The sequence below is a fragment of the Trachurus japonicus genome, chromosome 10, assembly GCF_045865225.1.
Source record: "Trachurus japonicus isolate A0001 chromosome 10, Traja_1.0".
Classification (NCBI taxonomy): Eukaryota; Metazoa; Chordata; class Actinopteri; order Carangiformes; family Carangidae; genus Trachurus; species Trachurus japonicus.
Genome location: NC_140916.1, coordinates 14,777,810 through 14,804,115, shown reverse-complemented (window position 1 = coordinate 14,804,115; position 26,306 = coordinate 14,777,810). Strand labels below are relative to the sequence as shown.

The following is a 26,306-nucleotide window of genomic DNA, read 5'->3' as shown; positions in this document are numbered from 1 at the left end:
AACTAGCAGAGTGAATGCATTTGGGTGTTTACTCAGGGAGCAGCTCTGTCAATATAGAAAAGTGCAGAGTAAATGACCGAGCGATAAGAACAGGCAGGGTGTAGGCGATTTTACTGTACGTGCAGATACAGAAGCCTTTTTTTAGAGTCACATTATTGACCCTTAGACGTCACCGTCCTCCAGCAACCTGTATCGGTCTGATTTGACCTGTCCCTCATAAAGTAATAATCTCAGCTCTGTCTGGAGCTCTATGCCCGTCAGGAAGGAGGTTTACAGCCGTTGAGCAACAGACAAGAGCTGCTGAGGTGAAGCAGGACGCTGCCAAGGAACGGACGGCATGCGGGCGCTGCCATTGTCTGCCAAGTCTGTAATCGCGCAGCCTCACGTTGGCAGGCCGAGCAGGGCAAAGAGCTGCCAACCACACAGAGATTCAAGAGGCCTTTCAACACCGAATGTCTCCCATGTCCCAAGATATGTCGGTCACATTACACTGAACCCAAAACCCCCTTGCAACACCCCAGTTCAACCCCGAGCATGAGCTCAGCATGAGCTCAACATGACTAAACAACACTTGACATGAAAGTGCAGATTTTGGATGAGGCCAAAAGCGTCGACCATAAACAGGTTTTACACGGCACAGTAATCGACTTTTAACATTTCTGAATAAAGTGGACTTTGATGCTTCACACCCTCACTCTTCTAAATGTCTGGCGTGCACGATGAAACGGCACATCTTATCCTCTACCTGGAGCCATTTCAAGTCTGCAACGTGCAGACTGAGTGGTTGCAACCATTTGCTCTCAGGTTTCTCAAGACATTAATGTGACTGGCGAGACGTGTGCAGCGGCAGACAGAGCGGTGTTGCAAAATATCTCTGTCATGGTTCGGGCCCTTTGAGATTTGTCTGACGAGAATGCGCAATGGAAAATGCAAATTTCCAGCATAAATCTGAAGAGATGTAACTAATTTACAGCAAAAAAAAATTGCACGTAAACAAACAATTTACTGTTATTACACTCTCTGCACTCCCACACATCTTTGCACTATTGGTACCCTTAACAGACTTCAGTAAGTTTGATGTCGTCTGTGTATGTTTTTTTGTTGTTGTTTTTTTTAAGATTCTGACCTCTGAAACCTACAATAATGTCACAAGTGGGTGAGATAAATCATAGTGTCAAGGAAACTGTTTCATGTTTTGGAGTTTGCTCCTTTTTCAGGACTGATTCAGTTCTGGTTGTCTTGTCTGCCAGCACAGCATGGTTAGCTTAGCGTAGCATTAACAGTAGAAACAGAGGGGAACGACTGGCACCTCTGTTAAGGAAAGTTAAATTTTGCTTACCAGCACTCACAGTTCACTGATTAACGTGTTGTATCTTGTTTTACAGTGGCTTTTGTGCAGGAGTGTTCCTTGGCTGGGCGTAGCAGCTTCATGAAGTCTCTGCTGATTGCCTGGCAACGTCTAAAGCCAAGAAATGATCAGGAGTATTGACAACCGTCTATAAGTTAGTAAATTGTTGTTGTTTTTTTAAACTCATTGGTTTTGCACATATTGGCTAAAAATATAACTTATCACTGAGTGAGATTTACGGTGCTGGACAGCTCATTACCTTAAGACCACTTCCTCTTGTTTTCTGAATTTATGCTAAGCTAAGCATTCAATTTACTGCACAGATACAAGAGCAGGCTAGAATCAATTGTTCTTATCTCCCAAACCATGTTTCCCTAAATGCTGAACCCCTTGTCCTCAACTTGCAGTGTTGACATTCACCTTTTTGGGTTAATATATTTGAACAGCTGTTTACACATTCAACAGTTACAGAGCAACATTATCATTTATTTGCCGTCATGTTTCTGATCACAAGGGGAACATCAATCCAACAGTCACTTTTCTTTTAGGCCTAATTGTGGTCTCTACCAATTTACTCTCAATGCTTCACTGTGTTCACCAGCTGGTCTGTAGATGAGTCTGTCAGCTGTGTGGTTCTCAGCAGGTTGTCCACGCAGAGTTTTTAGGTTTTCTCGGTGGGAACAGCTGCCTGCTGAAATGTTATGCTGCAAGAGTGGGAGAGTGGACCAATACAACAGAGCTGTGGACCAGACACCTGAAGCAGGTGAGCTGGAGGTTTAGGTGGATATTAATGTTCACAATTATGAGTAAATATTCAAGGCATCACACACTTAAACCCTATATAATACAGATTATCTTTGCTTCATGTGTGGACTCAATCAACAGATTAAACGACTAGTAAATATGTAGATTGGTTTGCTGTAAAGAAACAGAATACAAACCCTATTTCCATTCACATTTGCCGTCTGGCCAGCTGTCACCAGTTTGGTTGACCCAGTTAATCTGAGTGGGCTGAGCCACACTGACCAGCACAGCCATTTTGATTTGCAGCCATTTGTATGGGCCATTGTGAGTGAAAACAGAGGAGGACTAGAGCCTCTCACCACCACAGGGCTCATGCAGCACTTTTTTTTATGCAAACTCTCTGCCCTCGGTGTCCTCGCCTCTGCTGCTGCTGCTGCTGCTGCTGCTGCTGCTGGACCAGGGAGCACCAGTTTGTTTGACCGTGTCTGCCCTCCCATCGCTTCCTGGATGCCCTTCATCGCACAATCTCTTAATCACAGCTATGCCTTTGAGAGAGAGAGGGAGGAAGGAAGAGAGAGAGGGAGGAAGAGAGAGAGAGAGAGAGAAAAAAGCCTTTGCGAACGGATTGGCTGCTCTTGGTGGAGCTGTTGCTAAGGGGAGGGTTTCTCTCAGTGATGGATAGATGTGGCAGCTGATGGGGGCCACCGCTCTGAGCAACATATACATCAATGTGATGTTTCATTTATTCTCCGCTGGCATCATGTTCACAGTGACAAAGCTGCAGACACGTATGACTGATAACCGGTCTGAGCCTCCTCCACAGGTTTTAAAGATCATGTCGTCCGGGCCACGAGGGTGTCATTCATTTTTTCCTAACTTTATTGTCCCACCAAAATGAAGTCTTATCACTTTGGATAGGTCAACGCACTTTACAGCTTTTTATGGCCCTTTCAGATTATTAGTGACCTGTGAAAGTGAGTAATTATTAGATTAAGAGGGGAATAACCATAAAAACTGTCTGTGGACTGAAAGCTGTCAGGACTTGACTTTGACATTATGGACACAGTTGTACATTTCACTTTTACCTTGGTGTGTCTTAGGATGATCTAACGAAATGTGCACAAATCTTGTCTGAATCAAATAGAAAACTGTATTGAAAGGCAATTCAGACATTTCTTCATGATGCTAAACTTCTATATCTGCAATCTATGAAACCACACATTTACTTGCCCCAAGAGGCAAACAGTTGCAGGATATATATATAAGTATATACATAAGTATATATAAGTGCTGCAAAACATGGCTGCAGGATAGTTGCAGGATAGATCAGCACAACTGTCTGTTTGCATAAAGGAGCAATGATATGAGTGTAAGGAGAGCCGGGGCCTGCTTTGCAAACACTGCTTTATGTCTTTAACCAAATCCCTCAAACATTATGTAAAGCTGCTAAACTTGCCCTACATCAAAAGAAGGAACTGAGTCTGTTGTAGTTTCCATGTTGTGGCACGTAAAACTGAGTCACCGCACATTCCTGTTCAGGCCTTAAGTGCCTTACTCAAACTTGTATTAGGACAAAAACAGTTTGTTTCTAAGTGAGCTACTTAAAAGGAAATGGCATCAAGACCTCAAGACATCCTTCCTGTTGACAGTGACAAAAAAATTATAAAGCCAGAAAAATAGTTTCCAATTATTTATTTGACTTTTACTGCATTTCTGCATCAATATAAAAATTGTTTTTTGAAATATCCAAGGACAAACAAACGAGCCATTTTCATCATAAATACCTTGAACCATTTAAGCAGACGGACAATGAGGGAGTTAACTGAACAGGGCAAGAGGGAATACAAAAAGTCAAGGCACACCATGTTACAGTAACACCAAGTGGAAAGAGTTGAAACCTCTGCAGATTAAGAGCCCTTCAGCTCAGCATTAAAATATTTAATGTTTAAAAAAAAAAAAAAAAGAAAAACAAGGAGGGACAGAATAACCGGCATTCAATATCTCCTACAGTCAAACCTTTTATTCACAGTCAGACACACCGATCTGATGACAAATTCATGTTCAAATTTGAAATGAAAATGACAAGGAAAAAAAAAGGGATGGCCAAGTTTCTGCATAAATCAGCTGTGCTTCATTTGGACTTGGGAACAGATTCAATTAAACCTCCACTGAACACTAAGTGACAGCAACCACCACGATGAAGAGCAGCGGCTGGCAGGTCGACATGTGCGAGTGTCACTGGTTTCCAGGTACATTTTGTTTACGGGGGAGGAAGAAGAAAAGAAGAAGGGGGAAGTTGGAGTGTCGCTACACAGGAGTGAGAAGTCACAAAGTGGTTGCCCTGGTCAGTTCACTGTCCATTGAGATCTATTAAGAAGAGGTGGGGCCCTTCAACACATCCCATAGTTGGAAGTCAAGCAGTCAGGGTGGGGAGGAGGAGGAGGAGGAGGAGGAGGAGGAGGAGGAGGAGAGGAGGGGGGGTGAGGCAGAGACTTCTATCTCATGAAGTTTCCTCCTCCGATTTCTCTCTTGTACCTGTTGGTGAGGTGGTCTGCTTGGGTCGTGAGCTTGGACAGAACTCCGAACAGTCCCCTGAGGTGATAGTGAAACTGATGCTCCAGGTCCGTGTTGTCGTCGGGGAGCAGACCCCCGGTGACCGGCGGCTGCTGCTCCTCCTGCTTCACCGCCATCTCCAGGAAGCTGGCGCCGCTGCTCATCTCCCTCTTCAGCAGACCCCACTCCATGTCGTTCTTTATGGACTTGAGGAGCAGGTAGTGCTCGTACATGTCCCTCTGCTTGTTGGGGCACGGCGGTTCGTTGTTGTTGTTGTTGTTGTTGGGCTCCACCTGGCTGGCCGCCTGCTCCTCCAGCGGCACGTCTCGCAGCAGGCTGGGCACCATGATGGTCTCGTCCATGTTGTTGGCAGCTGCTATGAAGCGGTGCATGACGTTGATGAGGGAGTGCTTGTTGCTGGCTGAGTCGCTGCTGATTTGCATCATTGTGAAGGCTTTAAGGTTTTTCTTTTTTCTTTGCTTGGTTACAGTGAAGAGCTGGGCAGGTGGCGTTTTTAAGGCAGGGCTGCTTGATGTTTCAGAGGTGGCTGATCTGCAGGAGAGATTGATTTAAGAGACATTAGTAAGCAGGAAAGAGGTGCAGGCAGCAAAAAGGTGCAGACAGTTGGCTCAGATGCTGCAAAAAAGAAAGAAAAAAAGGGTCCTAACACCATCAACTCTCTCTTTCCTGGTCTACACACACACACGGCTTGGTTAAGAAAGAAACCGATTCATATCCTTCCTGCTCCCCCCTCCACCCCACCCCCCCTCTGCCCTCACACAGCACAGCCAGGTTGCAGGAAATATGAAATAGAGGCAGCTCGTTTCATCTCATCCACTGAGCAAAAAACCTGATACTAAATTTCTAAAACCAGGCACACTATACAACAAAACCCCACAATGAACATCTGGACCAGCACCCATCATCGTGCCGCATTGTATTTCCTCAATCTAACCCGTCGATATGACCTTGACTTCCTGCTATTAGAAATAACCCGGAGTGCTCGCTGCAGATGCTTCAGATAAATAAATAAAAAGGAGGAAGCAACTGACCTGAACCACGAGGTAACCTGAGGGAAATCTTTCTTGGCGCGCTGGTTAAATAAACCAAGTCTTCTCAGGCTCCGCACACCACCCGCCGGGAAGGAACATGAAAATTTCCCCGACTGACTGGTAGCTGAACCCTGCCTTTTATACCCGACACGCCGGGTTGGGGTGGAAGAGGAAAAAGATAGAGTCCAGCCCCCTTTGTGTATTTTCTAGAGAGCCAATTGGACCCAATGGGAGATGTAGGCGGGTTCAAACAGCATCTGATCACAATCGGACCAATGAGAAAACGCACCGCAGCTGTCAATCAAATGTACTTTTCTCCGTGGCTTGGCTGTAATTAGCTGCACCCTATTTGCTGCTGCTGCTCATCTTTTCCAGACCGTTAGTAGCCTCGAGGCAGCAGCGCTTCACTTCGCCCCGTGCGAAATCTGCGCAGTTGCGAGGTGTTGCTGCGCGTCGTGCGTCATGCGTCACGGTTTGTCAGATCATCTATGAGTTTAACAGGTGGTTTTTTTTTAAACATCACGCACACCAAGAGACGACTGAAACAACGTGGAGGATGATGTGGTGGAGAAACCAGACGATGCAGCTCGGGTTGGGTTTTCTCGCTTGGATTTTACATCTCCAGTCATTTTGTAAACTGAAGCCGCCCGAGTTTATTACTGCGCAAACACTGACACCTGGTGGTCAGACACCGCCTGTGCAACATTATGTCACGGCCAACCTGAACAAAACAAAAACTGTCAGATGCATATATTTAATGCGCAAGTCTTAAATTATTCTGAAGAGTGTCTTACCGGATGCTTTTAGTTTGAGATTGCTCCCATGTGAAAGAAACAGTGACATCAACTCTTAACACCGAGGTTTTCAGGGCTTCAGAGGTTTATCTGCGTGTAAGAGGAAGTGAGCAGGGGTGCAGACATTTACCGCGACGAGAGTGGCAGCAGGAGCAGCACAGGTGTTTTTAATGAAGCTAATCAGTGATGAGATGCAGCGTCTTTGAGGTCGTTAGTCACACCTGTGACTCTGCTCAATCACAAAACTGAAAGCTATAGATAAATAAATAAATAAATAAATAGCCAAAAACCAACCATCTGCTGATGACTTTGAGCTTTCTTTCAAAAATAGCTTACACATTATTAATTTTATTTTATTTTATTTTATAGGCTACACTCCATTTAAATATCACAGCCTTTGTTATTAAACTTTGAAAGAAGCTCACTTTTCTTTACAGCAGGGGTTTTCAATGTTTTTCAGGCCAAGGACCCCCAAACTGATGGAGAGATGGAGCACAGACCCATATTAATAAGAAATTGTGTATTATATTAAACAGTGCCACGTATAAACGTACCTTGCTATCGTGCATTCAATACTAAGCTATTCAAATAATACACAGGTTCATATATTAATGTTTTTATTTTGTACAGTGAGTGGGGCGGCCATGCCTCTGCCATTTATAAACAGACCTTGTTAACTGATACCAATGCTGATATCAACTATCTATCAATTGCATGATAGTCATGCACACAAGCTATTCAAATTGACCTTTTTATTTGAAGCATAAATGTGGAAACTAAAAGATATAAAAATTGTCTACTCAACCAAAATTTCCACAACCCCCTGCAGCTCCTCCATGGACCTGACCTCTGCCTTACAGTAACAAACACACCATGCTGATGCCCCCTCTCTAAGGCCACTAGACTCCATTTACCACTCTGCCTTCAGTTTTATTGTTTCAGTGCAGATAATAAGGACACCCCCCATTACACCCTTTATGATAAAGATGGTTGGCGTTCCTTGTTTCAGTGATGGTAGAAACACTGGAACGTGTTTATCTACAAAGCTATTAAAGGGAAACGGCCTTCTACTAGGCTATCTCATCCTGGCTGCTTCGGTACTCTGGCCCCTACTTAACACACTCCTATGTGATTGGCTGATGCTTCAGGAAACGCAAAACCACAGCCGATCTAGGAAGGACTGCCTTTGCTGTTAGGGCAGAAATGTAATGGAATAATCTGCAAACGCCAGTGAAAACACATGAAAACACTTCAGCCTCCCTGTAACTCCACAAGCAGGCTACCATCCTCAGTAGGAATGGTCTCGTCCTGCTCCTTTTTTTAATCGTCTGTTTTGAGTTTCATTTGTGTGTTTGTCCTTCCCTCATCCTTCCCTGTGAAATATTTTAACTATAAACAGACTGTTGCTCTTAAACCAAAACCATCCCTGTGTAAACAAAGTGATGAGGGAGAAAGTCCAAGGCCTGTGCAAATATGATATAAAAAATGTATCTGAAACTCATTTTCTTAGTTGCCTTCCACTGCAGGGAAACACTACTGTTTTGTGCTAAAGAGGCTGTAGGGGGCGCTACAGGCCCTTTGCTGCATGTCATCCCTGTAATCCAGCAATCAAAGTACATTAAAAGACAACATCTTCTAAGGGCCGCTGTAATCAAGAGGAATGATTAAAGCAACTGGATCTTGTTTAAGTGCTCATACGGACACTTGATTATTGTTTAAGGACAGACCTGAAAAAAATGTGAACCTGTCCTTTAATTCCATTTTTGGCTTAATTTCAGTGTTTGTTTTATTTATTTTCTTTCACACTGATGTTTTGAGTTAACTTTGACAGTGTTACAATGTATCCTGTCAAAATGGCCACACTGTCTTATTAAGATATTTGATGGTATTCAAAGAGAATACAACTAAAGCAGTACAGTTATGTCATGTTGTGAGGCTTGATTGTAGCACAAAAACTGATGGAGCAGCATGTAGTCGGAAAACTGGCTTAGGGTTGGCTTATACTTGCTATTAAATGTTTTTCTGCATAGTGAGAAACTAAATGCTTTTCACATCTTGTGTTTTGTATTTATCCCTCACAAGGCCCCAAATAGCTGCGTTTTATACCCCTTGCCAAATATCTCCTTCTGCTGTGGAACAAAAAACATCCTGAGCTTCACGCAACTCTTCAGTAAGGATTTTTTTATTTTATTTTTTCAAGTATTTTACATGCATCCACAAAAGAATAACAATTTTAACACTGAAAACTGTGATACAAAGGGTGGCTGGGGCTGCTGTACTTGGCACACACGAACATGGGCTTTTCAACAATACTGGCCAACACAATCGTCAGTAAGGCTCAGCTTCAGAGTCCTTACTGCAGATCACACACTCTTGATTTCAGGGTGGCGACCTCTCGTTCCATATCTCAGGCTAAATTCACCTAGTGTTACAGAGAAGTCGAACGTTTATTGTCTAGCTTATTGTCTAGATTTCATCTGCTATAGACTACATACTAATTATAGCAACATTACAAAATAAGGCAAAGGCATTATACAAAGACAAGAAAGAGGTAGAGTTAATTACCCCAAATGAAAAAGTAACATCTAAGAAACGACATCTATGTCTGATGTAAATTCCCTAATTAAATCCCAGGAGTTAACACTGATCCCTGAATGTCCAGGTCCCTTTTCTCTTCACTAAAACAACGCTGCTGCTATTATCCCTTCTTGTCTTTAACACGATTCCCTTCTGCTTGTTTGTCATTGGTCAGACTGAATAAAAGAGGAAGTGGTGAGTGTTTTTCCCTCTCTAAAATAACAATAACTAAAGACACACACACACATACATAATGTTAAAAATCACAGGAGATTCATTTAACTCAGTTTTCACCAGGAGCTGCCCGTCAGTAACCTGCAAACACAGACAAGAAAAACACAGGTTGTTATGAACCCATTTGCCCATTTGTGTCTGTATTTGAACATTAGACCATTAACTAACTAATGAATTTACCTGTCGTACCTGTGGAAGGTCACTGCTAGACCATCTCGTACTGGTTGTTGGTGATGTACCGAGACAAGCAGCAGGCCAGGAATATCCCAATGAGCTGAGAGGAAATTCAATTAAAATCAATAATGAGTTGTCAAAACACAGATAAAAAAGCTCCCATCAAAACACGACAAACTGAAAGTAACTTTTTCAAAACGCAAACACATGAAATTGTTGGTTGTAAATGTTATCTGAGTCTTCACAGTGACGATTAGGCCCACCTTTGACCTCTTGTGCAGTTTCACAATATGACGCCTGATTATAATCACCATGTTAGAGTTGTTTTTTACATTCATATCATCTTGATTACTGATAATGTTCTCTGTGTTCAGCAAATATTTCACTCTATAAATCCCAACACTGACGGGGCTGAATCATAAATACAGTGCATTTGTTTAGTGTAAAGGCAGAACACGGGTTATGGAGAGTGCTCTGCTATCTACACTTCTATTAATACTTTATGTGCAGTCCAAAGAGTCAATGTGTGAAATACAGACCCCAGAGCATTTTATGTCAACAAGAGCCGAAGTGATTATGTGCACAGTATAAACACAACAGACAGTGGAGTGTCAAGCTCCTCTTTAACGCTGAAGGTAAACAAAGGTTTTGTTTACAAGAAAACTCTGCAGGGAAGCTTTCACTGATTTAAACTGGGGATTTTTTCATACATACTTTCACCATTTTGTATCATTATTTCATAGAAACAGAGAGAGAAGGAGGATGAAATGCAACAAATATCCTTCACCAGACTGTGACTGTGTCTAATGGTGCGTTCATTACAACTTGGAGGTCGGAATTCCCAACTCTGAAATTTCCGACTTCCGACATCATTGCGTTCACGCTGCAGGAACTCGGAAGAGAAAAAACATGGATACCCAAAGGAAGTTTGGCATGTTGTGGCTCATAGCTTAATACGAACAATATATGCAGCAGCAAATTATGTTTATTTTGGAGGCAAATGAAGAGAGAGGAGATGCTGCAGATGAGTGCACATATGGCCTTGATAACAGTTAAACGTTATTTCCATCACATACTAGGACCACAATTCCACACAATACAACAATCACAGCTTAATATAAACGTATTTCATATAGGCTACTGCAAAAAATATGCATTAAAACCTCAACAAATAACTTCAAATTTTATAAATTCTAACCGTTTAGATGAGGGCTGCCATGTTTTGATATTGTCGTGACGTCGGAAAGTCGGAGCTCTGAAATGATACCCGAGTTTCCGACCTGTAATTTCCGAGTTCAACGCCGTTCAATTCATTTTTTTTTTTACAACTCGGAGCTTGTTTTTTTCTGACTTCCGAGTTGTCTTGAACGCAGCATTATATCCCTTAGCCATCAAGTGACTAAAAGAGGGATTTCTTATTTTCTGCCTTTTTGCACATTCATATACAGTACACTGCCCAAGACAGATGTTGCAGGGTGATCTGTCCAGATGTCACCACACTAGACTGTCTCTGTGTCACTGCATCGCTACAAAAACTTAACCCGATGGCTCCGTTTGTTCTGAGACAAAAACATGGGAGAGAGCGGCCTGACGTGATGTACCTGGAAAAATGCAATCCCAAAGGAGATCCCTGCAATGATTCCCAGGTTGGCCTCCATCACATGGCTCACCAATGCAAAGCAGCCCTGCGCCGCAGAAAAACAAAGGGTTATGGAGAGGCTGAGCGGTGTCGTTCACACACGTATCTTTACAATATGGCAGGAAGTGAACTCACCGTCGTGTACACCTCTTGCGCAGCCTTGTCCATGTCTTTGAGGGTCTCCTCCGAGCACTTGGCGTTTTCTTTACAGCAGCTGGCAGGGATGCCCTTCTCTTGGAAATACTTTGTGTCTCTCCAGTCGGTGAAGTTTTTCACCCCACAGCAATGCAGCTACAGAGAACAGAGTCTATGGTCTTTATTCAGCAGAAAACTGGGTCAAAAATGTGAAGAAAAAAACAAAAAAAAAACAGCTGGGTGTCGGTTTTCTTGCAATAGCATGAGTGATGTCACTGCAGATGTTTTGGGAGATTAAGAAAAACACCTGCAGTGACAAGATCCTGAAAATCTTAAATCAACAGAGAAACAGTGCAGCACTGCTTCGCTGCACTTCACTGTTTAGTTACCCTTTAAAATGTTCTTATATAAACACAAGTTCTTTGATTTGCGCAGCGGGACACAAACAAAGTCAGATTAAAAAACGACACCATTAGTGCAGCAGAAAAACCTCCAACTTACAGTTCTCTGGATGGTGTCAACTGCGTTTCTGCCGTCGGTGCTGTTGTAGGTGTTCACAGCATTGTCATAGGCGTTTCCTAGTTTGGCTTTGATCTGGTGCAAGCAAAACAACATGGGAGATATTTTAGTGAGCTGATGCGATCCCTCTGTGATATATATCTGAATGTTGCTGCACCAGAAACACACCTCGTGTCTGAAGATGAAGCCTGAGATGCCTGCAACCAGCTCAGCCAGGAACACCAAGGTCAAAAACATGGCATACTGCAGGAGAAGAACAAGAGGAGGAGAGGGAGTTACACACAGGGAGACTCTGAGGGGAATATTTCAGGGGGCGTTTGTTTGTGTCGTGTGGTCCTTCACTGACCAGTTTCAGCATCCATGGGCTGCCGCGGCACGTAGCGAAGCAACCGAACAGTCCGAAAATAACGATGGTGGCTCCGGTCCCGATGAGGACATATGGTGCATTGGTGCTCTCGTCAGACGCCAGGGAGAAATAGGCCTCCAGGCTCACCTTCCCCCACACCCCGACCGCCAGCAGGATCACGCCTGTGAACTGAAGGAGACAGCGGGGCGAGGAGTCAGCTCCAGCATCAAAGAGCCTCAGAGAGAAAGATGATGAGGGGTTTTTTTTCACAGGCTGTGTCTCACTAAAAAACCCGAAGATTAAAGGCTCAAACCCACGTTCTTCGTGACCCCACTGGTTAAAACAGCATTGACTCACTTTCAATTATAAAATCTAAAGTCTCCAGGTTTGTTTTCAGTGACTCCCACTCCCAGTAACAAAAACAAAGAATCATTTCATTAAGTAAGACACATGTCGCCATTCTCTGACATTTTAATACAAGAAAATATCAAGATGATCATTTGATAATCAAAAAAGGATAATCAGCTACAGCGCTCAGATAATTACATTGGTCTGCAACTTTGATGATATTCTTTGATTGAAAATGCAAAATATTTGCTGGTTCAAAGTTCTTAAATGTGCAAAATTGGTGGTTCTCTTTGTCATACATACTATATAACAATATAATCAATTTAATACGTTTGGATCTGGACGTGTGGACAAAACAAGCGATTTGAAGACTTCCTGTTATGCCATTTTCTGAGATTTTATCAACCAAACAAATACACAAATCAAGAAAATACACATCAGCTCATTTGATAATGAAAATAATCATTAAAATGTGATCCTGTAATTAAAATCCAAGCCAGTTAACTCTTTCCATCATATTCAGTGGAAACGTTCGGCGTCAGGCACCAAGCACTCAGCCTCCTAACACAGGTCTAAAAATATGAACTTAAATGTTATGTACTGAGCAGCTCCTCAGACAGACCGGCAATTTGTACTAAATCTGGCAAATATCAGGGTTTAATTAAGAGCCATGATGGGCAGAGTCCAGGAAAGACACAATTTCCATTATTGATTTCCTTCATTAAATCTCCACTGTTCCCCGGAGGACATGCAGATGAAGGGAAACAGATGAGTTAGAGGAGGACATTTAAGCTCCGAGACAAGATGTGCAATGAGTCTATATTATTACTCACTATCACCATTACATATTTACTCTACTCCCCTTCCACTGTCAGTCAAAATATCCATGATAAATGTGCTGCACATCGTTCATTGGTCTGTCAAATTATAATAAAAACACACCTGGGACACCTCACTAGCTTCGGCCTGTGGTTCATTCGTCTCAGCGTCTTCTCCTTTAAAACTGCCCACACAAGTCATTAGCCTGAGGGGAGGCATCGGCTCCACCAGCAAAGAGCAATAAATTGTTAGATAAAAGCACTGACCTGAACTCTGTGTTAGCAGCGGCGGCCTGAGACTGAGACGGCTGTTTATTCGGTGCAAAGATTAATGGGGGAAGCAACAAGAAGTGCTTATTTTCTTCGGAAAACAAGCTTATGTTTATTTTCCCTCCTTGTAATTGGAGCTGCAACTAGCAGTTATTTTCATCATCAGTTACCCTAATGATTATTGTCATAGTTAATTGTTTTTGTGAGTAGACTATCAGAAAACAGCAGAAACATTAATTACAGATTCCTGCAGCTCAAAGTCTTGGATCCACAATGCTGATTTCATACTAAGAACAGGGAGAAATCCAAACAGCACTTTGATAATCAATCAATCTTAACCAACCAAGCAAAGTCCATTTACCAAACATCCCTTTGTGTGATATTAAACCTGAATAAAGAACAAGACCTTTGTAGGTGTCATTTTACTGGTATTTTCACCAACATCTTTTGAAATTTATACTTTCAAACTGAACAATTAATCAACTAATTGAGGAAATAATTATCAGAATCATTTATAAAAGACAAAAGAAATGTTACTTCAAGCCCTAGGCTACTTCACTTCCTCCCAACTGAGAGAGGTCCAGGATTTTTCTTCATCATTTTGAGGAAATGTGGAATGTGCCTCCAGGCCAACATACAACTCATGAACAAGGACATATGGAGAACAAAGTTTCCAATAAAAGCCTATTTATGAATTATTTAACTTCAGCCTCTCTGGTTTTGCCACTTCAAAATTACATAGCTAGGCTACAGTATGAGAATTAGCCAGCAACTATGAAAGGAAAAATAATACATGTGATATGGTTTCCTTATAATTTTATGACAGTGAATTTATATGGGGCCTTTTTTTTATGGTGCATTTGCTATTAGGCTATAAATATTCTGCAGTTAAGTAAATTGGATTTTCATGTCATGTTATAGAATCATTCTATAGAAATCATCATTTTATAGAAATAAAGTTTTATTAATACAATGATGTTTTCAATAGTATTGGTTTTACTCCAACACAATCCAAAGTAATGAATAATGAAAGATACCAATGACAACAACATAGAGAGAGATCAATGCAAGATCAATAGACTTCGGTTGATTGAACGATTATTCACTGCAATTGTACTACTACGCACTGTAAAACAACAGAATAACCTCCAGTGGGTAATGTTACACCTCTAACAGCTGCACCGAGAGAGACTTTGGTGAACATCTGCCTGTTTTCTTTAGGACACGTAGGTGAAAACGCTGATAACCTCTTTTTTTTTTTCTCTCTCCCCCTGAACAGCACAAACATTCTGCCTCGACGTCTCCAACGGTCGCTACGTACGTTCTCAACAAGTGGTTCTTTACGTCAACGGCCAAAGAACTCTGGGCTACGGTCGCGTGCGTGGACGTTAACTCGGTTTAGTTCCCTAGCTGTCTGTCACGGTTTGTCCCGGTTTGAGCCCTGTTGTTGGCAGCAGCGACGCCGCTTTTAGCCCATTGTTGCTTCTTTAGCTTGTTGCCCCCCCCCCCCGTCCTCCTCCGCCTTCAGGCTGCTACTCACCCAGAATATGAGGCTGTAGGAGATGAGGAAAGTCTTGAGGCAGGTAATCACCGGCTTCGTCTGAAGCCGTCGAGACGGCGGCGACATGGCGGGTGGTTTTTACTTGGAGCTGAGGGGGGAAAAGGGGAGAAAAGTTCACTTCACTGCGCCTCGGAAGGGAGAGGAGGAGGAAAAAAAAACTTCGGGATAAACCCAAGGAGAGAGGGGGAAGTGTCGTCACTAACCCAGATTCACTTTCCTGAGGGGATGAACAGATTTGCTCGGTCCGGACCAGAGTGAGTCTGGTCAGCAGCAACTCTGAAATCACACCACAAGCAGGCACGGCGTTTCAAAATAAAACACAAAGGGAGCATAATGTAAAACTACTAAACTAAAGAAGGCTGTTTTGTGAGGTGGTATGTTTGTTTGTCTGATCCTAAAATCCAAGAGTAGGTTGTAACATAACAATCCTGCATGAGGCGTAGGCTATATCATACTAATTAAAGCAGAAGTAAGCGATCCGGTCGTTTTGACTAACTTCCTGTCAGCCGATGGAGTTAGCAGTCCCCACCCTCGTCCCTACGTCACCACATTCACGCACATCCCTTGGCTGCACACACACAGAGGACCGCCCCTTTATGCCGTTCTCTCTCCTCATTGGATAAAGGTTGTAGGATACAAGAAGTTTTCTCCTGGGCTTACAGCAGAGCAGAGTGACTGACAGACCCGTGTTTCAGACCAAACACTCTATATAAGTGATTGCTGTCGGAAGATATAACTATTTAAGACTTATATTAACACAAACATTCTGCTTACTTTGCTTTAAATCATTGATATATAAATAATGAAATGCTCATTTAGAGGTTGCAGTTTGGGGTTTTGTGTTTTTGTCCTCTAAATTTACATCAGTGGAGGAACATAACACTAGAGAAACACATATAATGAAATATAAGGAAATATATTTAGACTAGCTTATCTATAATAATGAGTAATGAAAACATTTTGTGACTTAAAATCAGATTTGTTTAACATAGTGAAAATTGTGAGAGAGAATAAAAAGAAAAAAATATCTTAATTAAAAAATATATTATTTAGTTTTTCTATCCTTAAATATTGAAATGAAAGATGACTCTTTTTGACAGGCCTTTTTTTCTCATTAACCCTACCCTTGTTTGTTTGAATTATAAAATCCACAGTCTTGAAGTCAGGTTTTACATTCATTGACTTTACAAAATGAGACAAACTGACTGACATTCAGACAGGTAAACTACGACCTTGTGGTGGACACATGTCACCACTCTCTGACATTTTTAATATTAAAAAAAAAAAAATCTAAAACTGATTATTTGATGCTTTAAAAACAAAACAACTTTATCTAACTTTATGCTTTTATTTTGAAGGCAGCGGGGCTACTTCCTGCCTCATGGTGTCCTACTTGACAATCAGAGGTGACACGGTTATTTGGACCGAATTACATCAACTGGGCAAATACAGTTGTCACAGTATGGCACAGTGACGGGCATGTAAAGATAAAGAAGGATCTATCTTTTCAATTTAATTTTCACTCAACCTTTTCTGTTGTAAAATGTAAGTGGACGTCAGAAACATCATAGTCTACAATAAACCGACACAGTGAATTAGTGATTAAAAAGGGGGGAAAAAAGAAGAGTTAGTGAATAAATTATTCAACATAGTCCAAATAGTTAAGAGAGGAGGATAAAGTTTCCATAAGATATGAAGGAATAAATCACCATAAAGTGAGTAGGTGAGTGAAAATCAAAAGTGTTGAAAAGCCAGCAGCACTAATCCCATCAGTTCATACAGGCTTCAAGAGGGAATGGGTCTGTTTGATTTGTGGTTTATGTAAAGCTTAACTCACTTCTCAGGCCTGTGAGTCATTTGAAGGGGTGGGTTCAAAATGCCCCAGCAGCAGCGGTGGGAGGAATCACACACATGAGAGGTCCGGTAGTGCCACCAAGTGGTTTTTCACTCTGATGCTGAGAGAGAAAGATCTTTTCTTCCCCTCACGTAAGTGACTGCGGAGAGTCTGGATTGACGGGAGCGCTCATTGTCCTCAGCAGAGATAATGAAATGTTTTGTTAAAGCGGTTTCTCATATTAGTTGTTAACTCTCTCCTGGATTATAACTTTGTACTTTGTCTTTCTTTTTTTCTTTTTGTTGGACTCTGGGATCTGAACCAAAATCCCGCAAGAAAAGTTGCTTTTCCAGGAGGGTCATCTTTGAGTTTCTGACATGCCCCCCAGCCGCATCGTTGTTTTTACTTTATTCTTCTCAGGTGAGTTCAGAGGTCTTAACTTAACAACTGAAGTAAGAACAATCATTCAAAGTGTTTTTGGCCTTTTGTGAATTCATCCAGGTATTGACATGTCATTGGATTCCTCTAGCTACTCGGACCCTTTCTATGAACTCCACTACTGCAGTCACTGAAAATGTTGCTTTAAAGTAGCCTACTGTGAAATTTTCTCAATGCAAAGCAAAAAAATTACCTTTTATTGTAATATTCACATAGTATATTATTTGATCATGCTAAAAGGTGCATGTCGAGGCAATATGTTTTAATATAAAGCTACATCTTAATGTATAATTCACATTCAATTTACAATTTGTTTTGGACTGTAAAGTGTAAAAGCATAGTGAAATTACTCAATTTCATCAGTTTTGTCATCCAATACTATGAAAAGCAGCAAATTCTCTTTTTAAAAATATTTTAAATAACTTATCAAATTAGTTTTAATGTAAACTTCCTGTCAATCAACTAATAAATGTAATCTGTAGAAATATTTTCTCATTAAGTGTAAAATCTGAATTTGTAACTGTAACACCACCTCTACAGATGAATGTAGTGCAGTAAAAAGTGAAGTGTAATTAGACAAAAGTGTAAACTGGCACCAAATGGAAGTACTAATAATACCGACATAATATATAATAGCCTTTGTATTGATAGAGATGGGTGAAGACATTCCACCGCCCTTCCCTGCAGTTTGGAAATACCTTCATCTTAGCAGTAATAAGAGCTGTATTAGATGCAGATGTGCAGAATTTCTGAGGTGAATGGATGAATGCAAACGAAGCCTGTTCCCCCCTCCAGGGATGAGGAGCTGGGATACAGCTCGTCCACAACAACAACAACTCCCAACATGCAACTGGCCACAGTCCAGTTAAAATGAATTCAAAATAAACACACTGTAGCTGTAGCTGAGCTGAACTTCCCTCCGCTTTGCTGACCAGGCAGTTTAATTACAACTCGGCTCCAATCACTGGCAGTTAATTATCATGGAGTCCCCCCTCTGGGCCGAGTGTGCTCAAGCCTTCATTTAATCCTGCAAGATAATGACGTGACCTGAGATCCACCCGGCGGGCACACAAGCTCAGGCGATAATGTGGAGTGATTGAAAGGACGCTGGCCCATTATCTCAGCTTTGTCATTAAGAGATGAGACCTCAAACAGACAACATTTTTGTCAGAGCTACACACACCTTCCTCTGGTGTGAGTCACCGCTGCTGCATGGGCTCAGCGTGCCGGCGGTGTGAGCGTGTCTGTGCTAAACTCAGAGCTGATTGGTTCCCTGTGCACAGTGTGTGTCAGTGTCTTGGTATTCTGCACACAAGTGTATGACTTTTAAATATTAAGTACAGACTGAGACAAATAACCCATAACCGTAATGCATCTTCACGAGCTTTAGTGCAGTAAAACACCTTAAATCTATATTAAAAATTGTACTTGATCACATTCCACCACTGCAGCACTTTCATGTGCATGTGTTATGAATAATTCTTAATCACCATGCACAAGATGGTGCATGCCGTCAATAGAGCGTCTGAAGTAAAGTCTGCCGTCTGTCTGTACTTCAGCCCTGCAGTGTGGACCATCGGACAGCTGAGCTGAGCTTGTTTATTTCCTCTGTGACTAATTCTGTGTAAGGGGTACTGGGCGAGCGGTACTGACTGGAACATTGGGCTCATTATGAGGAAAATGCTGATGATAGTATTAACCCACACATCACTGGAACAATCTGGAGCAGCCCCCACTGCAGAGAGGCCGAAATATGAAGCGCTGTTATTAATAGAAACTGTGTTAAAGTGAATTTTAATTTGGTTGAGGGGGAAACTGTGCCAGAAAACATACAAAAGAAAAAGAGAAACGAGCTGAGGCAAAGGAAGCAGCACAGGAACTGACTGGAGACGGGGGGCGGAGGTTGACAAACTGGAAAGTTTGGCACTCAGCTCTAAACATGGAGTCATTTGCCGGATTTCAAAAGGCATACAGTAAATGTGCCTGAACCACAACTGCTGAGAGCGGAGGATGACAGGGAAAAGGATTTATTGTGCAGAAAAGCTCATTCAAAGGAAAAAAAAATTCAGAATCCAGGCCAAAGTACAGTACACTAACCACTGCCGCTTTTTTTTTTTTTTGGTTTGTTTTTACATGGAAAGAGATGAGTAAGAGGGACCATCTCCAAACGAGTAATGAAAACATGCAGTGTGTCCTGATTTGTGGTGAAATTTATTGTTTATTGAAGTAGAGGTTTCATAATAAAATGAGGCCAAGGAACCACTGCAACATGAAGTTGAACATGTTGTCTCTGTGCTCACATCAACTCTACTTCCTGTCCCTTCTGCACAATCTCTTCTCTATTTGCAAGATTTCCATGTTTGCTCTCAGGTTAAAGGCCGTGTAGAGTTTCCATTACAGTCTATGATTGCAAAACCAGTTGTCTATGGACAGGAATGTTATTGAGCTTGTGTCAAAGGAAACCTGGGAAAGATGTTATGGGAATAAGAAGGTGAAGGGGAGAATGATTTGCATGTCTGCCTGCCTCTCTATGACCTACATATGTATAACATGTATCATATGTGGCTATACTATAGCCTACACATATACAGTACTAGGTGACCCTCCAGATATAGAAGGAAGTTTAATGTTTGACTGACCAGAGAAGTATGTTTGACATCTGACATCTTGGTCACATAAAACAAGAAGTTCAAGTTTTGTTGACGGGCTGTTCCACCATGTCTGACTTTGCTCTTTGTTGTTTCAGCTGCTTCGTCTACCACGGTATATGACGGCTACAGTGAGTATACACAAGAAGACTATGCTCCTCATCTAGACTACAAAGGTGTGTATATGAAAAACACACACACTGATATAAACAGTACCATCAGATGACTGTTATGATGTAAACATAAATCCAACCATCTGTTGATCTTCACTGAGACATTATAGCCTGCAGTTTGGAAACTATGATTGCAACTTCTGCATTTTGTTCTGGTTATATAACATTTGACCTGGTTTTCTCTGTGAAGTTAACTTATTTATATTTATAATAATAACATTTTATGTAGTGATATAACCTTGATATAAAATTACATATACACTGAGCAATGTAAGTACCTCAATTTTTTACTTTTAGTGCCTCAATCACACCGTTTTGTGTTTGTTCATACTTCAAAAACAGATCCTCACTGGTGTCACACTCCGAGACTGACCAATGGGGAGGTGGTCTGCCACTCTCCTCGAGGACCGGCCTACAGGAGCACACTGGGCACTCGCTGTGAGATGAGCTGCGACCGAGGATACCGACTGGTGGGGAGGAGCTCGATCCAGTGCCTCGCCAGCCGCCGCTGGTCCGGGACAGCCTACTGCCGCAGTATGTGGGAAAAAACTAAGCTCCCATATGAAGTCACAGTTTTACTTTTTTTTTTAGAGTTTTCTTATTTTCATTATCTGTGTATCCAGTCTTTCACGGTTTATTCCTATTGAGCTTCTTGTTGTTTGAAAATTACATTAGAAACACATCAATGAGCCACACATGCTCCTCCCTTGTAGTTCTTTGAGTGATTATTTACCTGTGTTTCAGTATCGTTGGGTAAAAGCTACTGTACCCTGGAAATTATTTAACGTTTTTAAAAATATTAAAGTATAAATGAGTGAATGAGCCTGTGGTTGAGACAGACAGCACTGAGAGATGGACTGACACATTGTTGGTTGGAGTCTTTTTGGTCTTTTGTGTGGGATCTGCCACAGCCTCTGCCTTTAAGATTCATACAGACCCTCTGATTGTGTCCCCAGTTAAGCGTTGCCATGTGCTGCCCCTCATCCCGCACGGCAGATACACCTGCACTCACGGCTTCATGGTGGACTCCAGGTGTCAGTTCACCTGCGACGCCGGCTATCGCATTGAGGGGGAACACTCGCGTATCTGTCAGCACAGCGCCTCGTGGAGCGGAGGCCAGCCGATTTGTTCAGGTTTTTTCAGCGTCTTCTTTTTGCAAATACATGTAAAAGCTCACCAGATGTTCAAACTCAGAGAGCATGGACCTAAATCCAGTCCATCTGTGTTGCCGTCCAGTTTTCCATTATTCTTTCACATCTTTCTCTCTGTCCACTCATCTAAAAACAAGCATATTTCCTTTCTCCTCTATCCTTTGGACTGAATCCTAACCAGGCACTGTTGTCTTTCAGTCTTCAAATTCAGCTCAAACCAACTTCCTCTAATATCCCCAGTATTGTTTTTAAGCTTCCTGCTGTTTATTTCAGATACTGATCCCCCAAAGATCAAGTGTCCCCCGTCCAGACTCAAGGTCGCCGAGCCTGGAAAACTCACTGCCAGGGTAACGTGGGATCCCCCCGCTGCCAAAGACACTGCTGATAAATCACTCCAGTATGTCACTTCAAGCCATTGCCTTGTTTTCCTGTTTACTTTGAAACTGGATTAAACCTTTGTTCATCACTTGTGTCTCTGTAGTGTGATATTAGTGGGCCAGGAGTCTGGCACCGACTTCAACGAGGGAGTGAGTATTGTCCGGTATAAAGTGTACGATCAAGCCAGGAACAGAGCCGCCTGCAAGTTTATTGTCCGTGTTGAGGGTGAGCTGACAAGTCTGCATTTTTTGATTTATGATATTGAAATGAAATTAAGACATCGTTATAACTTACAGCAGTTTTTATGTCCACTGGGTTCCCTTTGCAGTAAAAAGATGCCCAGAGCTACCTCCACCTCTGCATGGATACGTCACCTGCTCCTCTGATGGAAACAACTACGGTGCAACATGTGAATACCACTGTGATGGAGGATACGAGCGGAGGGGGGTGTCTAGTCGCGTCTGCCAGTTCAACCGCAGCTGGGGCGGACAGGCTGCCCAGTGTATTCGTAAGTATGGAGTCCACATAAACATGCACGGTAGCGACATACCTGCCTTTACTTTGGTGGAAAAATACAGCAATGTGAAGACACATTGTACCGTTACAACCACCAGTCCTGCATTCAAAGACAGTTGGCCCCTGTGACTGATAAATGATTATAGGATACCTTACTGTTTACTGTTATGGACCAGGTGCTGCCAGTTTTAACTACATAATATACAGTTATGTAATTCAGTGATTCCCAACCTAGCAGTCAGGACACTCAAAAGGATTAAAAAAAATACATTTGGGGGGTTGGGAAACACACAAAGAAGTAGCAGAAAAGAACAAGAAACAAACATATTACATGTGTATTATTTAAAAAAACAAAACAAAAAAAACAGTTATTCACATGAAACAACCTTAAAAGTTCAGATGAGAACCTCTTTAGTCTTTACAAATACATTATATTCTTTAAACTTACCTAGTAACTATTACAGTTGGATCCAAAAACACTGACTTTATTAAATGAAAAGTAACACTGTATTAACAACTGAAGAAAGGCTCCTATGAAGATCATGGTTAGATTCTGGAAGGAAATATCCCTCACTTTATGTGACATCCCAGTCCTCCATGCCTTGTTTATAGACAACTCCTCTTTAGATGTATCTGTGCAGCATGTGGGCCAGTCTCACTGCAGCCAAGAAAATGCCGGCCCTCAGGTGGCGACCGGCGACCGCCACATCCTTTGGCTTGGCAGCGGTGGGCCAACTCATTTCTTGAAATTGTCTTGATGGAGTGGTCCGATGGTCCGTGTACATGGGGCCAGCCATAAGACTCTGCAGGCGTGGGAAGCAGTACATGAGTTAGTTAAGGAGAGGATGTAGCATATTAGTGTATTTTTTATTGCGGGGGGAGAGATCCTCGGTGGGAGGTTCATAGGCAGGGAGTCGCCATAGGGAGGGTGGCAAGGAAATAGGGGTTTTACTATTGTTACCTTCCTGCAAATGTACAAGTTAATTTGTGTCTGTTTGCACTTATGTGGGGAGGGTGAAAAAGGGGGAAACTATGTATATGGTGTGTGTACTGTATATGTACATATATTGTACATTCCTATATAAAAAAATGGATTAAAACAAAACTGAAGAAAGGCACATTATTAAGTTTCTGAATTTAGTTTTTCAACAAAATGTGTGTCCAGGACCACAGCTGTGGATGTAATGCAGTGATGTAGAAGGTCCGTATTTGTACAGTACATAACAGTGTTCATGATGTATTTAAGAGGGTGTATGTACATGTGTGTGCAGTGTGAGTTCATTATGATCTTTCTATTTGTAGCAATGGAGATTAAATCAGATGTAAAGACAGCCGGGGCCCTCCTGGATCAGTTCTACGAGAAGAGGAGGCTGCTGATCATGTCTGCCCCCAACATCTCTGACCCGGACTACCAACTGCAGAACATCATGATCCAGGTGAGGAAACCCTTCTGCTGCTGTTGAACTAACACATCTCCTCCCTCAACAAACAACAGGAACCTCAAAATCTGTTGCATCTTTGTCTTGCTTTCTCCCAGAAAGCAGACTGTGGGTTAGACCTGCGACACGTTACCTTGATCGAGCTCCTGGGCTCCCCGCCACGCGAGACGGGCCGCATTAAAGAAAGCCTGCTTCAATCTGAGGTCATTGAGGGTCTGAGGTAAGAGTGAGATACTTCATCACTTAGTTATTCAGCAGTTTTATGGCTCTTTCTAGGGGATAAAAGTTAATTGAGTCGAAAAATTCCACCCTGAACTGGCACCCATTCACATTCACAGTATGAGGCTGTTTCTCCTCTCTCTATTTAAATGTCAAGAGCCTCCAAATAAAAAGGGGGGTTACTTTGATGTTGAAAGGAAAAAAGATTATCAGTGTTAAAGATAGTAGCATAATAATTCCAGGGGAGGAGTAATTGGATTTTGACATTTGTAAACATCTGGCTTTGATTCCCATGAGAATCAACGATACTAAAAGAATCTGCCATTCTGCACCAGACACAGACACAGATGCAATCATGTACATGCTAATTCGTCTTCAAAGACGGAAAAGATATAGATTTTTTTTTCCCCCAGCTGTGCAGTTTTCTGTAAGGGGGCACAGCTCACTTTTTCCAGCCTGGAAAATCTCTTCCTAACTTTCAGTCTCGACACTGAAACACAAATCCCACTGCTGAGTCAGTGCAGCAGCGTGAGGCACATTCTTTGAGTGTGGGACAAAGCACTTGTGGAAAAAGTACAGTAGGCAGAGGAAATTTAACTAGAAGTAGAAGAGAGACATGTGTGTGTCTGGAATAAAGTGACATTCTGCGGGGCTTATTGTCAAAAAAAAAATTACTGATACATCACACAATCACAAGAAAGCTCTGGTAGCCAGCAGCCGTCAGATTAAAGCTGTGGTAATCAATACTTTTTACATTACCAATGGATCAAATGACACAGTGGAGCACTTAGCAGCTGGATAGTCAGTGGAGAGAGACTGAATATCTTGTTGGGTGACCATTAATAGCTGAATTAAGATTTCAATTTTCCTCCCGGGGATGAATAAAGTATTTTTCTTCTTCTGAATTGAATTGATATAGCTCACATATCATTCATCAGGGTTGTACTGACCCCTCCTCCAGAACATGCAATACGAATACGAATACAAATATGAATACCAATGACTTAATCTTCTGTATCTCTCTGTCCTGCAACAAAGAGAGAGGAGCTGTCCACCACCATTACTTCTTTGGTCCATCAAGGTTTTATGCAGTGGAAAAAATAAATAGTAAATCAGAATCTACAGAGACAAGAAAGATGACAAAGCTATAGACAGACGTAGTCATATATTCAACATGTAAGAAGAATATGACAGAGCAACTTACAGGTTCCACCAGACAGACATCATAATCAGTGAAACCTAAATAACTCCACAAGCTTAGTAGCATGTCCTCAAGACAAAATAAACTCATAGGGAGATTATATGTCACTGCTGTGTTTACGTCATGCTCCACTGCCATCTAGTGGTCAAACTTTAAAGCAGCGTGACACAATACTAACATATCAATCAACTTTCATGTTGATTATTTATTTATATATTAGGTATATTTTTGGGGCTTTTTGCCTTTAATGGATAGTATAGTTGAGACAGATAAGAAATGGGGAGGCAGATAGAGGGGGAATGACATGCAGCAAAGGGGGATCGGGATTCGATACGGGGCTGGCTGTGGCGAGGACTATAGCCTCTGTATATGAGACTGAGATAAACGACGCTCCAGATATGTTTATTTTAAACAGTTTCCAGTCCTGTTTCTTCCCACCTGAGGAATTTCAGTCCAATAACCACCGTCTTTCTGCTTCTGTTTTGGCCTCCACCAACTTGACAGAAATGTCTCACTCTTTGGCCACTACGTGCTCCACTGTGTTCAGCACCCGTCTCTACCAGTGTTACTATAAGGCACAGGGCTGAACACTGATTATAAAAATCCTAGTTATAGCCACTTAAATATTAAGGTGTGAGGTAAAGTATTAAATGCTGCATTGTGTTTCTCTGCAGACAAATATTCAGGATTTCCAGATCCTACTTCAGCATGGTGCTGCTGGACAAGCGCGGACTGGACCGAGAGCGCTTCATTACCCCGATGGCGTCGGATGAGCTGTTCTCCTCCATCGACAGCTTCCTGCTGGATGAAGAGGAACGAGAGAGGCTCGAGCTCCACAGAGATTTCTGTGACTAATTTAATAAACCCTTCTGGTTGCCACAGTGATAAACTCATCAGTATTACTATCGCAAGATGTGGAAGGACAAACAATTAAGAAGCCAGGTCCAGAGGAACATGAGGAGGGAAACGAGGACAAGGAGGCAGCTCCTCGCGTTAAATGTGATCAATTATACAACGCTGAAGTGACGGCGCTGTTTTCTCTCTAGCAGATCATCAGCTGAGGAGCATGGAGGCTGCCGCAGATACAGAAAACAGAGCAGACAAGGTTTAGGTAGATACGTAGTAACAGCACATCTGATATTTAGTGACAATGAACAACCAGCGCTACTACAGACTACTGAGAGGCAACTGATTGGA

At 42.1% G+C, this 26,306-nt stretch overlaps 3 protein-coding genes across 9 annotated transcripts in view; 1 reads left to right on the top strand and 2 right to left on the bottom strand.

The window, feature by feature from the left end:
- tspan6 (tetraspanin 6) overlaps nucleotides 1-15,180 on the bottom strand; it is a 68,767-nt gene extending 53,587 nt beyond the window's left edge. The window contains exons 1-8 of one of the 5 annotated variants that reach the window (XM_085789452.1): nucleotides 15,092-15,180; nucleotides 12,116-12,304; nucleotides 11,938-12,012; nucleotides 11,752-11,844; nucleotides 11,251-11,406; nucleotides 11,078-11,161; nucleotides 9,483-9,576; nucleotides 9,166-9,383 (exon numbers count right to left, since the gene is read on the bottom strand). In XM_085789452.1, the coding sequence (XP_085645578.1) occupies nucleotides 9,508-9,576; nucleotides 11,078-11,161; nucleotides 11,251-11,406; nucleotides 11,752-11,844; nucleotides 11,938-12,012; nucleotides 12,116-12,304; nucleotides 15,092-15,178 (753 nt within the window). In that variant the 5' untranslated portion in view covers nucleotides 15,179-15,180 and the 3' untranslated portion in view covers nucleotides 9,166-9,383; nucleotides 9,483-9,507. Of the gene's footprint in view, nucleotides 1-9,165; nucleotides 9,384-9,482; nucleotides 9,577-11,077; nucleotides 11,162-11,250; nucleotides 11,407-11,751; nucleotides 12,013-12,115; nucleotides 12,305-15,091 lie in introns of those variants that run through there. The other 4 variants (XM_085789451.1, XM_085789449.1, XM_085789448.1 and 1 more) reach the window with 4 other exon arrangements.
- Nucleotides 2,030-26,002, top strand: srpx2 (sushi-repeat containing protein X-linked 2). Of its 3 annotated transcripts, none has more exons than XM_085789444.1 (10): nucleotides 2,030-2,111; nucleotides 20,131-20,208; nucleotides 20,548-20,739; nucleotides 21,162-21,338; nucleotides 21,630-21,753; nucleotides 21,838-21,959; nucleotides 22,063-22,242; nucleotides 23,553-23,686; nucleotides 23,788-23,909; nucleotides 25,784-26,002. In XM_085789444.1, exons 1-10 carry the CDS (start codon nucleotides 2,045-2,047, stop codon nucleotides 25,962-25,964), a joined length of 1,377 nt encoding a protein of 458 aa, XP_085645570.1. In that variant the 5' UTR covers nucleotides 2,030-2,044; the 3' UTR covers nucleotides 25,965-26,002. The 3 variants fall into 3 exon arrangements, with proteins under 3 accessions (XP_085645570.1, XP_085645568.1, XP_085645571.1); XM_085789442.1 differs by lacking the exon at nucleotides 2,030-2,111 and adding an exon at nucleotides 16,477-16,572; XM_085789445.1 differs by lacking the exon at nucleotides 2,030-2,111 and adding an exon at nucleotides 16,529-17,366.
- On the bottom strand, nucleotides 4,048-5,808 carry mid1ip1l (MID1 interacting protein 1, like). Its single transcript, XM_085789412.1, has 2 exons — nucleotides 5,698-5,808; nucleotides 4,048-5,197 (listed from the first exon to the last, which is right to left on the bottom strand). Exon 2 carries the CDS (start codon nucleotides 5,089-5,091, stop codon nucleotides 4,588-4,590), a length of 504 nt encoding a protein of 167 aa, XP_085645538.1. The 5' UTR covers nucleotides 5,092-5,197; nucleotides 5,698-5,808; the 3' UTR covers nucleotides 4,048-4,587.
- Nucleotides 26,003-26,306: the final 304 nt, after the last annotated feature.